The sequence below is a fragment of the Diabrotica undecimpunctata genome, chromosome 5 (assembly GCF_040954645.1).
Source record: "Diabrotica undecimpunctata isolate CICGRU chromosome 5, icDiaUnde3, whole genome shotgun sequence".
Lineage (NCBI taxonomy): Eukaryota > Metazoa > Arthropoda > Insecta > Coleoptera > Chrysomelidae > Diabrotica > Diabrotica undecimpunctata.
This window is the reverse complement of record NC_092807.1, coordinates 14,748,697-14,764,567: the sequence shown is the minus strand read 5'-3', so window position 1 is coordinate 14,764,567 and position 15,871 is coordinate 14,748,697. Positions and strand designations below refer to the sequence as shown.

General features: G+C 35.2%; 1 protein-coding gene across 9 annotated transcripts in view; it reads right to left on the bottom strand.

The window, feature by feature from the left end:
* The window catches only part of cyst (rho guanine nucleotide exchange factor 18 cysts), a 252,082-nt gene that overhangs the window by 35,449 nt on the left and 200,762 nt on the right, over positions 1 to 15,871 (bottom strand). For 8 of the 9 annotated variants that reach the window (XM_072531560.1, XM_072531564.1, XM_072531562.1 and 5 more), the window contains 3 exons: positions 14,216 to 14,757; positions 9,742 to 9,899; positions 4,383 to 4,492 (listed from right to left, as the gene is read on the bottom strand). In XM_072531560.1, the coding sequence (XP_072387661.1) occupies positions 4,383 to 4,492; positions 9,742 to 9,899; positions 14,216 to 14,757 (810 nt within the window). The remainder of the gene's footprint in view (positions 1 to 4,382; positions 4,493 to 9,741; positions 9,900 to 14,215; positions 14,758 to 15,871) is intronic. The other variant, XM_072531558.1, reaches the window with a different exon arrangement.

Below are 15,871 nucleotides of genomic sequence, written 5' to 3'. Positions count from 1 at the left end.
TAGATGCCGCGCAAGATCGAGAACAATATCGGCAAATAGTAATTTCGGCGCGGTACTCAAAGAAGAAGAAACCACTGGATGTATAACATCTGTGTGAGACCTGTAGAAGAACCGGGTACAGGCATCTATAGCAGTAGTGGAAACGTAGAAAGATTGAAGATAAATTACGAAGATGGAAAGAATATATGCAAGAATTATTCGAAGATGCAGCACGAAGTTCGACATAAATAATCCCTACGGCCCAGAAATAACAAACGAAGAAGTAACTATGGCCATTAAGCGGATTAAAGATGGGAAATCACCTGGACCTGATGAGGTGTATGGTGAAATTTTAAAGCTATTAAAGGCATACCAAATCACAGATCTTACGAAGATATTCAACAACATCTACGAGACTGGTTATTTACTAAAAGACTGGCTACTATTAATATTCATTCCACTTCCTAAAAACGCCAACGCTAGAAAATGTGAAAATACTCCACTCGCGCATATACACCAAATTAGAAGAACACCTGAGTGAAGTTCAATTTGGATTCACAGCAGGACTCGGAACGAGGAAGCACTTTTTAGTTTGCAAGTTCTAATAAAGAGAGCCAGGGATGTCAACTGCGATGTGTATGCATGTTTCATTGATTTCGAGAAGGCATTTGATAAAGTCCCACATGGAAAACTAATCGATATCCTAAAAATATCAGGACTCGATGGCAAGGATATAAGACTGATCTCAAACTTATATTTCCAACAAAAAGCAACAGTACGATTAGAAAATGAGCTGTCCGAGATCTTCACAGTCGAAAAAAGAGTTAGACAGGGTTAGGGTTGCATATTGTCACCAGCATTATAAACATATACTCTGAAAACATCTTTAGAGAGTCCTTGGATGAATCAGAAGATGTCTTCTTCTTAAAGTTCCATCTCCTATCGGAGGTTGGATATCATAACGGCTATGGTCACTTTGTTGGCTGCTGCTCTGAAAAGTTGTAGTGAACTACAGTTAAACCATTCTCTAAGGTTCTTCAGCAAGGAGATGCGTCTTCTTCCTATGCTTCTTCTTCCTTGGATCCTGCCTTGCATAATAATTCTCAGCAGCTTATATTTTTCTCCTCTGGTTATGTGACCCAAATATTCTAGTTTTCTTCTTTTTATGCTGTTCATAATTTCCAACTCCTTATTTAGACGTCGTAGTACCTCAGCATTGGTAATCCTTTGAACCCACTGAATTTTTAATATTCTTCTGTAACACCACATTTCGAACGCTTCTATTTTCCTTATGTGTTGTTTCTTCAATGTCCAAGCTTCCATTCCGTATAGTAAGATAGAAAATATGTAACATCTTAGAGCCCTCAATCTGAGATGCAACTGAAGGTCTCTGTTGGTAAGTATTGTCTTCATTTTCACAAATGCTTGCCTTGCAGTTTCAATTCGGACTTTGATTTCTCTGCTTTGGTCATTTTTTTCATCAACCCAGGTTCCCAGATATTTATATGTCTCTACTTTTTCTATTTGGGTTTGCTCTATCATTAATCTTTCATTTCCATGTTGCGTTTTTGAGACAATCATAAATTTAGTTTTTCTCTTATTTATTTTTAGTCCGTATTTAATGCAATAATCGTTAATTCTATTTACCAATTCTTGTAGCGATTCCAGGGTGTCTGCCATTATAACGGTGTCATCAGCGAATCTTATGTTATTTACTATTCTTCCGTTTACAGAGATTCCATCACCCAGATCCGCTATCGCTTCCTGGAATATGGCTTCACTGTACACGTTAAACAGTAATGGTGACAGAACACAGCCCTGTCTTACTCCTCTCTTTATATCTATATTTTCGAACTTTTGTTCTTCTATCTTTATATTGGCCTTTTGATTCCAATACAGATTGATAATGATTCGTAAGTCTCGTCTGTCTATATCTTTGTTTCTCAGTATTTCTATTAGTTTTTCATGTCGGACCCTGTCGAATGCCTTCTCGAAGTCGATGAAACAGGAATAAATATCTAGGTTCATATCTAAGCATCTTTGAGAGAGGACATTAAAAGCAAACAATGCCTCTCCCGTTCCCAGTCCCTTGCGGAACCCAAACTGAGTATCATCCATCATAGTATCATCAGAAGATGGGATTGCTGTAAATGGCCAACTTACAAACAATATTAGATATGAAGACGATACAGTGTTGCTGGCAGATAGTGCGCAGGGGCTCCAAAGGACGATGGATAACGTTATCGAAACATGTAACAAATACGGCCTAAAACTAAATTGCAAGAAGACAAAAATAATGATCATTAGTAAGAACACCAACATAAACGCCCAAATTACAATAGGCGATCCAGCGTTAGAAAGAGTGGAAAAAATATGCTTTTTGGCTGCAATATTAACGATACTTGGGATCACAGCTACGAAATAAAAACTCGTATTGAAAAAGTCGGAAGTTCTTTCAACAGCCTTAGGAAGATTCTCCGCAACTTATCTTTAAGTATCAATATACGCATAAGAATTCTTAGATGTTACGTCTTTAGTATCCTCCTCTATGGAGTAGAAAGCTGGAGCCTTACAGAAGATGCCATAAAACCATTAGAGGCATTTGAAATGTGGTGCTACCGACGTATGTTGAGGGTAAGTGGTATAGTATTTATAAAGTCAGTTGAAACACCCAAAAAACTGGTAGCCGACAAACATTAAAAGAATAATATCATATTACCAGACATGGGCGCATTATTTATTTTTATATTCAAATATAGATTAATGAAGAACAGAATAAGGACAATTTTAATTTACTTAAAACTGTCGTAAAGTACATAAGTGTATAAAAAAGTTTTTAACATATCATATTTAGCAACAAAAATAATTTATATATAATGGCAATAGGCCATATTAAAACAGTTATTATACTTCGTAAAAATAATTAACATTTTAGCTGTACAGCACTGACATGATTCAACAGCGTTTCTTATCTGTACACCATCGCCAGCGGCTGGAAGCGAACCTCCAAGTAGCCTGTTAAATATTGGTGATTTTGAATAACATATCAATGTCCAATATTTATTTGATGGGATGTATCTTTCATTCTCTCTTTCTTCTACCTCTTTCCTACGAAGTACGGGGATTGTTCAAATACGTTTGAAACATTGACGCGTGTTATTTATACTTTAACTTGATTACCGGTAAATGTAATATTGAACTGCCCTTATTAATCTCGTCGGAGTGAAATGTTTCAACTGACTTTATAAATACTTTACCACACAAGTAACACAACTATTATTAACACCGTAAAAAACAGAAAATAGGCTTACTTCAGCCACATCTGGACTGGTCTAACGTCAATTGATCTATTTCGAGCTGCTGAGAATAGAATAAGATGGGTCAATGTGGTCGCCAACATCTCTAGAAGATAGGCACACTTGGAAAAAGAAGGTGGAAATGTAAACATTTCTATTCCACTATAACATACATCTGTATTCCAGGAGAGATTCATACAATCTTGCATTGTCTAAGAGAAGTTACTATCAGCGTTTTTAAACCTAAACGGATCAATATATGCACTGTTAGGCAAGCGGTCGGTCAGGAGAGTAGTGAGGATATATCGAGAAGTCAATAACCTGGCGGAACATAACAGTGTCATGACTAACTGAAATATGCCCAATAAGTCAATTGGTTGCAGTACAACCAGTTACAGCAGACGGCCTCCGAGAAAAACAAACATATATAAGAGGAGTGGGATCAAAGTTAAACTTGTGGATGAGTAGGATTTTATTAGAGTCTTTGGAAGATGGGAACGTTTGCCTAAGGTTTTCTGCTTCAGAAATAAAAATATTCAGACGAATAAGAGAATTAATAACAAAATTGTTTTGAGCTGGTTGGTCCAATTACTCGTAAACTCTATCAGCCAACGAACGAATAACATATTGAGACAGGGAACGGGCGGATTGTTTTCTACTTCCTTTGTAAATCTTATACTTGGACGTTTTATCATCAACACATCGAAGCCAAACTTTTGGTTTAAGGAAATATCATTCCAGAGCTGAGAACTGCTATCAACTATATAATGACCGATACAGAGTTTTTTAAATAGATTTACCTTTCATTTCTGCACACGATGAGTAATTTGAACACTTGCAGTGTCTGACAGCCACCCCTGCTCATGAAGAAGCTACTTACGAGTGTAGCTAACACCATGCTATATTTATTGTGCGACAGGATATATCTCTAATTTGCATAAATACGGTCGTGGTCAAAAAATATCAATAAATCTAAGCTTTAGTTGTTGAAATTGTCAAATATGAAGACATTTCATATTTGGAGATTTCATGAATCTAAAATATATATTTTTTTGTTTTCCATTCACTGAATTCATAGAATATTTGACAAGTTTAAACTGCACTTACCAATTAATTGACGCACTTGGTTTTGTTTAGCATTCATCAGAGTTTGTTTTTCTTCGGAACTAAGAGCTATGGTATCCTCTTCATCCTCGGGGCATGACTGTACTGCTTCCCTATAAATCATTAAATTCCTAATTTATTATACAGGTCTGCAAAAATCTTTTTTAAAGTTGTTTTGATAATTTTAACTGATTTATATGGTTCGTGACGAACTGAATGCAAAAATGAGCCCCCTTTTGCCGTAACACGTTACGTTTTTTCACAAATTGAGTATCTATTGTTTCCAATATAAGAAAGAGATATAAGTAGTGCAGATGTGAAGTCATGTTTAGTATTTTAAAAATTTATTTTTGAATTTAAATGAACTTTTAAATGAATTTAGCTAAACTATTTAGTGTAAGGCTCCTCTCGATACATTTTGGCTTATAGATTATATCTGGAATGTAAGACTGTATCATCCAGCAGTAGTCTGCTATAATTCTTGTGCCTATTTTCCTTGATTTCTTCTTTCCATCTCCTTGATATTCTCATGAAAACATCTCCTCGTTCTTTGAGACTCAGTCTCAAATTCTCAGGAAAATAGTCCACATAGGGGTGGAGAAAAATGTACTTTTAGGCTCATAAGACAACCTAAGTCTTGAAACTACATGTTCCAGAAATGAACATATTGTTTTAAAATATAAAATAAAAATGTAATTCTTTAGACTTTTCTTAGTGTCGACTAAGTAAAATAGTCACTTCATCAAGTTTGTTCGCGACCCCGACTGACTGGCGTCTCACCCTCTTAAATAGTTTTCACACCTAAATAAAAGAGGAGTAATCTTCACTTTTACGCATCAAGTAGTGTTTTATCAGTTCATTCTCACACATCGCCCTTGAGGCATCGAATTTTTAAACACTCTCAATTCACGTATAAAATATATCTCTCCGCCGAAATCGGGCATTTTTTTATACCGGTTTTCTTTTACTTGTTATAAAGAAAGAATCTTTTGATATTGTATATAAGCTACTATTGTATAGTAGGCTAGGCCGTGTTGGGCCTCTCTACTCTAAAAAGATTTAATTATAAATCGATAAACTCAAAAGTGATTTTATTTCTCTGGAGCTATATTTGCTCATATTAAGAATCCTTATCCTTCAACGGTCACTGAAGAACCAAACCTATTGATATACATCCATTCACAAGTCCTTTGAAGTAAGGCTTGGAATCCAAAGATTTCCAACCCTCGAATGTAGGTAGCCAGTTACAAGGCTCCCCCACACCACAATTTTATAATTAGGATCTTAATTGTTGCCCAAAAATTTCTCAACAACATCCTAAAATGCGAACCATCCTTCTCTCTGGAGATATATCATGGTGTTATAAGTTTTCTGATATCGGGTTCAATAAATCTTCCTTCCTTCAATTTCGAGACCTCCGAGAGGCCTGGAAACTTTTTAACCAAGTATTTGAAACATTCTTCGTCTTTTACGAGAGATGTGATGACCTGTTTTATAAAGCCTAGTTTTATATCGAATGAGAATATCTTTTGGTGGTATTAAATTTTCTTCCAGAACATTGTTTGGTCCAACTCTTAGCGTCCATGGCTCCAAACTCTCCATTAACCAGTGATTTTTTCGGTGGCATAGATATTAGAAAACAGGAAATTTGGTGTAACCAGCTTGTTACCCAAAGAGCATACAAAATATGACATTGATGATATTCATATTTGAGTTTTTGAGGAATCATAGGTCTATGTCAAGAACACAGAATGTCCAAGTCGATTAAGAGACACCGTTCAGTAGATTGATACTGGATTTTAAATTGAACCGTCAATTTAAAACCTAGTATCTACCAGTATCTTTAATGCCACTACAGTAAACTATATTTCCTTTCTGGGTTAATTAAATTAAAACACAAAATTCTTTTCACGATATCTGAACCAAGAAAAAGACATTCCGAGTAGTAATAAATTTTTACTCTTCAATCTGGATCCAAGCAAGTAAGCAGCGTCTTTGGGAAGATCGAGATCTCTCACCAAATCATTTCTTCTTCATCTATTATTGGGAGAATAACTTTCACTTTCAATTAACTTCACTTAAGTATAGTACTTTTTTTAAAGTAGCAGTGACTTTGGCACAGGTGTTTCTGTATCATGAGGAAAAAGACAAATAGCTGAGGAGGATTTGAATATCAAATGAAATGCTTTGATTTTGAGTTTAAACCTTTTTACATCACACGAGCAGAAGTAGCAGCCGTCCCTATAACGCCTTTGCCTCGCCATACCATAAGTAGCCTCAAGCGGAAACTTTTCTTTTTACCCTTAAATCAGTTTCAAAGATCCTCCACACATCGTTGGAAACTTTATAAGAAGTCATAAGTAAGTCTCTTTCAAAGTATATAAAATACACTTGCTTTACCAAGTATGTTATATTGAGTTGTTGCTTTAACACTTTAACACAGATAAAACATTAGGTGAATCTCTACAATTTGGCGAGCACATATTAGGCAATAATTATCTAAACAAAAGTATAATAAAATAACAAACTAGAATATATTGTCGAGAAGAAACGGAGTAGATGTTAAAATCTTATCAATGTTAGGAACAAAACTGAGTAAGCAGCACACACATAGTATACCTTCTGTTAGCTACCAAGGCGTATACTCGGTTCGCTATTCCCAGTCCGAACTGTCTAGTGAATTTAGTAATTATTTTTTTGCAAAGTTAGTTACTTTTTGACGGACTAAAAGTGGCTGGAAATTACTATACAACCAAGCACACGTACTTATAGCCAATATTAATAGTAAACAAACTAAATAGTATATAAAATAGAACTTTGCGAATTACCGACAATCAATATTTAATTATCTCCGCCATATAATAAATAGCTATGTTAAATTATAACAACTAAAATATATTTTTTAAATATATACTACCCAAAATTTAATGGGTTTAGTATACACTTCCACTATTTAGAACAATTCTTCTTTTTTTTAAGAAGGAAGTCTGCAATAGTAGGATACTTGAGCTAAAAATACTGAGAAGTAGGAATTGTTGTGTTGTAGGTTTCCGACAATGAATCTGTCAAAATATGGCCGAGCTAAGCGAATGGAGTTTACTTAACGTTCTGCGCAGCGAGTTCGCGTGTAAGACGAAGATACGTTGATAGTACCCTCGCATCTATGATATAGTTTGCAATTTGTATCGCCACAGAATACGATATTCTGTCAATTTCAGAACGCCAAGTGCAATCTCTCATAACGTAGTCAAAGAAAAATGGGCTCAATCTGCATTCGTATTTATAGTCGGTTCGCTATATTTACGCGGGTTTCGGATTAACAAAATTATGCTAATGACTCATTGATAACCAGTTGCAGTAAACGACTTCCCAGAAAATTAGGTAAAAACTGCATTAATGGTCATATTTTAAAATACATTAAAATAACATTAGGGTAGGTATAAATTTGTTACAATATTGCAGTTGAATTGATTCTTTGCCAGTGTTGACATTGTATGTTTGGTGGAAATATTTAAAAATGCCTAGACGTGTATTAGATGTAGATAGTCTAATTTGTAGTGTACATAAGTATTTTACGGGTGAAAAAGAAAATGGCGGTCCTTTAAAATCGGTAATGTCTGTTCAACAACGCGTATGTGATGCTCTAGGAATTAGTGAAACCAAACTAAGAGGAGTATTACAAAATCGCAATAATGAACGGCCGAAAGAAGATCACCGAAAAACTCGCCTATCATTGAAAACGAAAGATATTCCAGATGGAAAAAAATTTGAAATTCGTGATACCATTTATCGAATGCGAGCCAACAAGGAACATGTGACTTTAAATACAATTCTCTCGGAATTAAAAGATAGAAAATTTGACGAAATTGGCAGAACAAGTCTATGGCAAGTGATACATAATTTGGGTTTCAAATTTCAAAAGGAGGATAACAGAAAAGCCCTTTGTGAAAGAAGTTCTGTTGTGCATAAAAGAATTAACTTTCTAAGAAAATATTCTAAATTAAAAAAAGAAAGGGCAAATTTTATATATTTAGACGAAACATGAATATTTTCTAGGGGTGCAACCAAGAGAATATGGCAAGATGATAACGTAAAGTCTATCAAACATACTGATGGAGAAGGGAAGCGACACATAATTTTACATGCAGGAGGGAAATCGGGTTTTATAGAAGGTGCTGATTTAATATTTTCATCTAAATCAAAATCAAGTGACTATCACGATAATATGAACATAGAAATGTTTGTAAAATGGTTACATGAAAAACTTCTCCCAGGTTTAAGTGAGCCCAGCGTAATTATTTTAGACAATGCACCTTACCATTCTGAAGTATTAAACAAAAGTCCAACGAATTCTTGGACTGTTAATAAAATTTAAAAATGGTTGACAAAGGAACATATACCATTTACACAACATATTTTAAAATCAGAATTATTACGCTTGGCAAATATCCACGCAAAACCAAAAACCTTTGTTGTGGATCAGATTATTGAAAGTTACGGTCATCAAGTTTTACGTCTGCCACCGTATCATTGTCAGTTTAATCCCATCGAATATATATGGGAAATAGCAAAACAATATTATGACAACCATATTGGGCCTAACGGTTATAGCGACGACGCAGTTCGGGAAACTTGGCGAAAGGCACTTTCAATTGTAACTCCAAAAGTGTGGTGCAACTGTATATTCAAGTGCGAGAAACTAATAGAAGATTGGTGGACTAGTGAAAATAAAATAAACGAAATAAGTCCAATCATAATAACAATTAATGGTGATGACAGTGATGATGATGACGATTATGATATTTTTGATGATAATGACTGATTTTCATTTTTGTTGGCAAGTTAATTTTTTTTATTTTTCATTAGAAATTCTCTCCATGGAACAAATATACATAGACCATATTTTCTGTGTGAAGTGTAATATAAAATTATTATTAGGTTTATATTAGCCACATTAGACTCCATTAATGAGGTAATTCTCCTTATTATACTGTCAATTATATAAAAGATTTTCCATTATTATTTAATTAAAAAAAGTTATGGATTATTTTTCATTTCATTTGACCAGTTGATATTTCCCCAAAGAGCAGGTAATTAAAACTGGGTACTTACAATAAAATTTTTAATCCGAAACCCGCGTAAATATAGCGAACCCACTTTAGTGACAAATTCTGATGTCCTAGACATTTTCATTTCTAGCACATCAAATTACATAAGAATTAATTGAAATTATTCAAACAGCTTTTTTACTAGAATTTTATTTAAATTTGGGAACAACAATTTCCGAGATGGAACCCGAAACATCAAATATAAGGTATTTTCAATTAAATTGGTAGTTTATTCCCATAGATATAGCTATTACCTTATTGCGTTTATCCATACTTGTTTGTCTTTGGGTTTATGAACTTTCAGCTCGAACATTTCGGGATCGGCAGGATCTGACGAAATCAAGTAGATTCCTCTCGAATCTTGACCAGCTATTTCTCTAACCAATAACTTTTGCAACGACACTACCCCTGTCTAAAACAATAAAACAATACATTTTTTTAATAGGGAGTAGGTTAAGACGGTTTTGTTTTGTTGAAATCGGAAAATGATACAGTCAAATTATTTTTTGTATAATTTGTTCATAACATTTCATATAGCAGATTATAAATATCTATATGATATAAAAATTTTCCTCAAATAAAACTGTCAGTTACATATTCATCAACTAGCCTATATTTGTCCACTCCCGTAAAATTTTCCACCGAGTTCTATCTTGAGCTTCTTGCATCCAATTTGTGGTAATTCGCTTTATATCATCCCTCCATCTAGTTGTGGTCGTCCTCTGTTTCGTTATGCCTCTTGTCTTGGTCGCCATTCAAGAATCTTTCTGGTACATCTATCATCCGTCAGTCTGGCAACATGTCCGGCCCAAGCCCATTTAGCCATGGGTATTTTTTTCAAATTCATCCGTCAGTCTTGTTTTTCTTCTTATTTCTAGGTTTGATACTTGATCTCTCATGGTACATTGATCTTTCCATAGAGTGTTGTGTAACTCTTAACTGGAATATTAGACTTGAAACTGTTGTTCCATCTACCAAAGTCAGCCCATGTGAGACCTATCCTTCTTTGTATTTCAGTTGTCTGATTATCTCGGCCTAAGCGGATCTTATGCCCTAGATATTTGTAAGCTATTACTAGGTCGACGCTATGGCTTTCAATCTTAATTTTCTGGCAGACCACAAGGTTTTAATATGAGGTACACAACTCTTGAGGTTACACTCTTTATTTTTATAATTTTATCTAGGTGTTTCTTGTGCACGAGAAAGCCTACGCCACCAACAGCCTTATCGTTTTTTCCAATGAAATGCAGCGGATGCCCTGAGTTTAAAACTAATTAGTTTTCTCCTTTTCTTCGTATTTCAGAAAGTCCCAATACATTCCATTTTATGCAGTTAAGTTCTTCCTGCAATTTAATGAGCTTCTCTTGAGTTGCAAGCGTTCTTATGCTATAAGTGGCAATGTTCGTTGTCCATGGCACAGAATAATAAACAATCAGAATGCCCACTCTGCTTGAAAAAATAAGTACGCGCATCTCGTTCGCGCAGACGGAATCAGCCATGTTTTAAATGGAACCAGTGCTGTTCAGTGACATTTTATCTGGTATGCATAGACAAATTAACCCGGTTTAATTTATTTACGGCAACTGTAGACATAATATGCACTATTTTATTAGTACTTTTAGTTGAAGAATAGATTAAAAATATTTCAAATGTACAAACACTTCTGAGAAACTGACAAACTTCAAAGGCGGCATCTGAGAGTGGGAATTCTGATTGTTATTTATTCTTTGTCCATGGTAGCCGTGTCTGTCTCGGTGATTCTTTGCACCCTCTGCCCTTGGTCTTATCTGGTGCTACCGTCACCAGGGACCTTTGGGCCGTCGGAGACTAAGGGTCTTTTTCTAGTTTGTATCATGTCATTTATGGGGAAGATTAGTCATTTCACTACCATGCTGGCCTGTGTGGGTTGGTAGCGGGATATCAGAAGGATCGGAAAATGACGGGAAAGATAGGTTGGGCATTTGACCTCTCCCGAAGACTTGGATATAGGACAAAGCGTGGGACAGGGATGCCACTCCCTGTAGCAGCCTGTTCTCTCTACCGTGATCGTAGAGGAGTGCTACTCGCTACCGTTACAGTTACATATTATCAAGAGGTAAATATTTTTATAAGTAAATATTAATTATTTGTACCGTATTATATTTAAAAATATTGAGTTTATAAGAACACTGTTTACCATGCATCAAATTAATGAAGGGCATAAATTGTTTTGTGATTGTTGAAATCATAGACAAGTGAGGTAGCCACTTAAATATAAATTACATGTTTGATGTAACAAGTCGAGTGGGAACGGGTCTATATTTCAGCGCTCAGTTTATGGTTGAAATTATCAAATAAGTAATTTTGAGGTTAGCAAAATTAAAGAGAAATAAAAACCGAAAGTTGTGTAGATTTATATATCAAGTACAGTTCTGTAGTAGAGGACATCTCCAATACATATGGCAATTCTTCTATATATTTGTTTGGAGACTATATAGCCAGGGATACACATGCCTGTTACTAGCACAATGGCATACCAGTAACTAGCAATAGCCGCTACTGTACCCAAACTGGCAAGTGTGAATTTTCGTGCCAGTAGCGTGCTGTTTGATGTAATGCGCATGCGTTGAGAGTGACACAGGCATGTGTGAACGCACGTGACAGCTACTAGTATGAGAGCAGCTGTGCCATGATATGTTGAAAGTGGTTAAATCTCTCTGTTGTGGTTTGTTTTTACAAGTTTTTTTATACGAGTATATTTTTTATCTTTCTATTAAAAAAGTTTACAAAATAATCAAGTGATTTCTTATCATGTCTCGTTGAGGGGATGAAAAGATTATACAGTTTATTAGTATATGCAGAGAATAAGAGTACCTCTCTGTATGGAATTCCTCCAAATCAATAAATAATGTATATATAGTATGTATATACTATTACAATTTAGTTCTGGCTGGGATCGCATCTCGCATATGAATATATTTTTTTTGTATTTTGTTCTCAATGTTTCAAAACAGTTCATCAAATTTTGCAGGAAGCATTCTTAAATGGTTTCTACAACCTTCTACATCTTTAATTCTCACCTCTCTAAGCAAACAAGCACTTGCTCTTTAACTTTCTCATCTACTAATCCAATCTCTCAGTCAAATTTTTTTTTGAGTTCCGTTCGGGTTTCATTATTAAATTTCTAACAATATCCGTGGCCCTGAGTAATACGTGTTGTTTAATACACTCCGAATACTTTCCATTTTGTTTTAAGAAATTCAAAAACTTTAAAAATGATTTTTAATACTATTCACATGGAAACCAGTCTAATTCCTGGTATATGTAATATTCACCCCTGCTTTTTTCCTTGCCAGTATACGCAATCAAACTGCTGGCATGCCAATTACTTGCAAATGTGTTTTGTACATCCCAGTTACTGGCTTATGCCAGCAACTGATATGCAAGTTACTCTCCCATTTTACAGGCGTATGTATCCCCAGTTTATAACTAGCTTTCTGCTTTGTGGCGGATGCCAAATTATACTGTTTGCAGATATTCAGTGCACGAATGGCTACCTAGCCGAAAATTTGTGAAATAAGCGTTGAGACTGCTCTACTAGGTACCGCTCTCTGCCAGGTGTGAAAGTCGTGTACAGACAATTTCAAGTTCCACTATCGAAAAGATTATAATACCCATGTGCGCCTGTGAAAAGATCTAGTCTACTGGCAATGATCGATTCCGCCTTAAACCGATAATCTCAATGGAAATAAGTTCGACAATAATCGTGTGATAATGTAGCGAACTATAAGCGACCAGTAAAGTCATATGGTTTCGATTCTCCGATTTCCAAGATCCAACGGTTCCTGTCGTACTGCAGCAGGAGTATATCACAACGACGAGTTGTCAGTAGGGTAAAACTACGTGAGAGAAATGGTGGAGAAAATGTTGGGTGTTGAGTGGTGGTGAACGAGAGGAGAGGGAACTCACAACAGAATTCTGAAACAAAAAAGTAGCACCTCGGAGGGGTTCAAACTGTCGCAGGCCGAAATATGAGAGAATGAGAGGCGACGCGAGAGAGATGGCAGCCTTGCTAAAGCAGGGGAATTAAAGTCTTTGATGGTTCGTGTGGGTGTGGTTTTTCCAACGAATGTGTTTCAGAAAGAATGGGAATCGGGTGATGCGGGGTATCAGGGGGAGATGTTTGCCTTAACTGGCCCTTCCATCCTGATATCTGGAGTGACAGACGAGAGGTTTGGTCTCAGAGTAGTGAGGGAACGAAGTGTCAAAGGTCTAACCCCCTCGGGCACAATTTCGTTAGGGTATTAGGAACTTAACAGTACCTGGGTGAGTCACAGATGTTTGTATGCAGATTTTCGTTCTTCTCTTTAAAGATGTAAAACTAACATGACGGTCTAATGAGTCTATACTGTAATACTTTCCTGGTAATAAAACACAGTTCTTAGACCATAATATCTTGGTGTCTAACTAGAGTCTTTGTGTTTGAAATGTTGTTATTTACTTCCAATTATACACCAAAATAATTTTTCAAACATGTTTCCATAAATAACTTGATAATCATAGATAACTTGAATATTATTATGTACTTATACATACAAAATGACAATACTATCAAATAGTTATTGCACAAAGCAATTAAAAATATCTAAAAACATTCCTACATGAAAACTTCAAAACATTTCAATAATTATAAACAAAATAATTTAACTGTTTTCCATAGTAGAAGAGAAAGATCATAGAAATACTCACTTTACTTACTGGAGTGAAAAACGTATATTTATGCGAATTTTCTATCAAGAAAAACAGAACGTCAGATAAAACTATAACTAAAACAACTTGCATCTTTCCTCTGCCTTGCATTAACATCGCCACCCCTTCGAATTTAAGAGAACGATTGCCTTGTAGTATATCCGATTTTCTAAACTTCTGCCCTCGGTACACGGTGTTAGATTTGGCGTCGATCCTATTATAGATTTCCAATTTGCGATCTTCTTTCTCTTTCTCAGCCACTTGAGCATCGACTTCTACCAAAATTTCTTTCACTAATGCCAATGCTTTTTGCAGCGCTTCTTGTTCAGGTTTGTTATCTTTGCTAGTTTTTATCAGGGGCTCGATCAGAAGTGGGTACTTCGTAAGACGTTGCGTCACGAATAAAATACACTCTGGGATTCCCTTCTTTTTGAGAAGAGGATTCGTTTGACAGTGCCTTACGAATTCGCCGAACCTTTGATCATTTTGTAGGTAATACTTGTATATTTCCACAGCGTCTCTGTGTCTGCTACAGAATTCACCTAAAAGTAAAATATGAATTATTTAGACTATATACTGAAAAATTTCACTTTATAATAAGCGAGCAAAGTTTCTTTAATTAAAAAATATATTGCTTGTTCCATAAACGATTCTGTCAGAAAGAGAGCGAGGTCTATTTAAATCTGCTCCGTAATAAACTCCGAAATACTGGGGAATTACCAGCAGATAAATCGCCAACTTAATATAGCGTGTAAATAAAGTGAGTTTAAGTAAATAGTGAAAGAAACGAGCAACCTGGAAGAGTAAGATCGTTGCATTATTATTCTAACTTAGTTATTAACAACATCTTTAAAATTACTAACAGTGGGACCAAAGCATTCTCAAATAAACTTTTTATCACTGATAAGGAGACAAAGTCCGATAGGTCGACTAGCCTTTGACTTCTTTCCACAGTGCTAATTACAAAGTAAAAAGTGATTAGGTCATCAAAAAATATATAAATTTTTCGTCAGGACAAAACGAACACATTTGAAATTAAATCTAAATTTAAGTTCTCAACTGAATTTATATTGAGCAGCTTCTTGTTGTAATTCCCAATAAAAATCAAGTAATGGTGTTAAGTAAGTAAAGAAATAGGTAATTAAAATAAAATAAATACATATAAAAACGAAACGGAAAGCGAGGTAGAAACCGACTAAGAGAATAAACGAAAGAGACGAGAACAAGATTACAGCTTTGGAAGAAGCAAAAAGCCAAAAGAGAACACCACAGAAAAATGAAAAAAATCGTGAAATTAAGGAATGTCACAAATATTGAGGAGACTCTCTTCGTTATAGAAACAGGAACAATGATATCAAAAATAGAGATATTCAAGTACAAGAGCAAGTTAAAAAACCACAATGACCGTATTTATATAAACCTTAACATTATAAACATTAAATGACCTAACAATGAAAGAAAGAGAAATACAGAAACAAATAAACAAAGTGGCGAAAAAAGAAAGAGAAGGAAAAATGGCAAGAATAGGATACAAAAAGTTAACAGTACACGGTAAGAAATGGAGATGAAATGATGAGAAAGCGCAGCTATATGAAATAAAAAAGGGGAAGCTACACGGGTTCACAAATGCTGTTGGTACTAGAGAGGCTTTGTTCT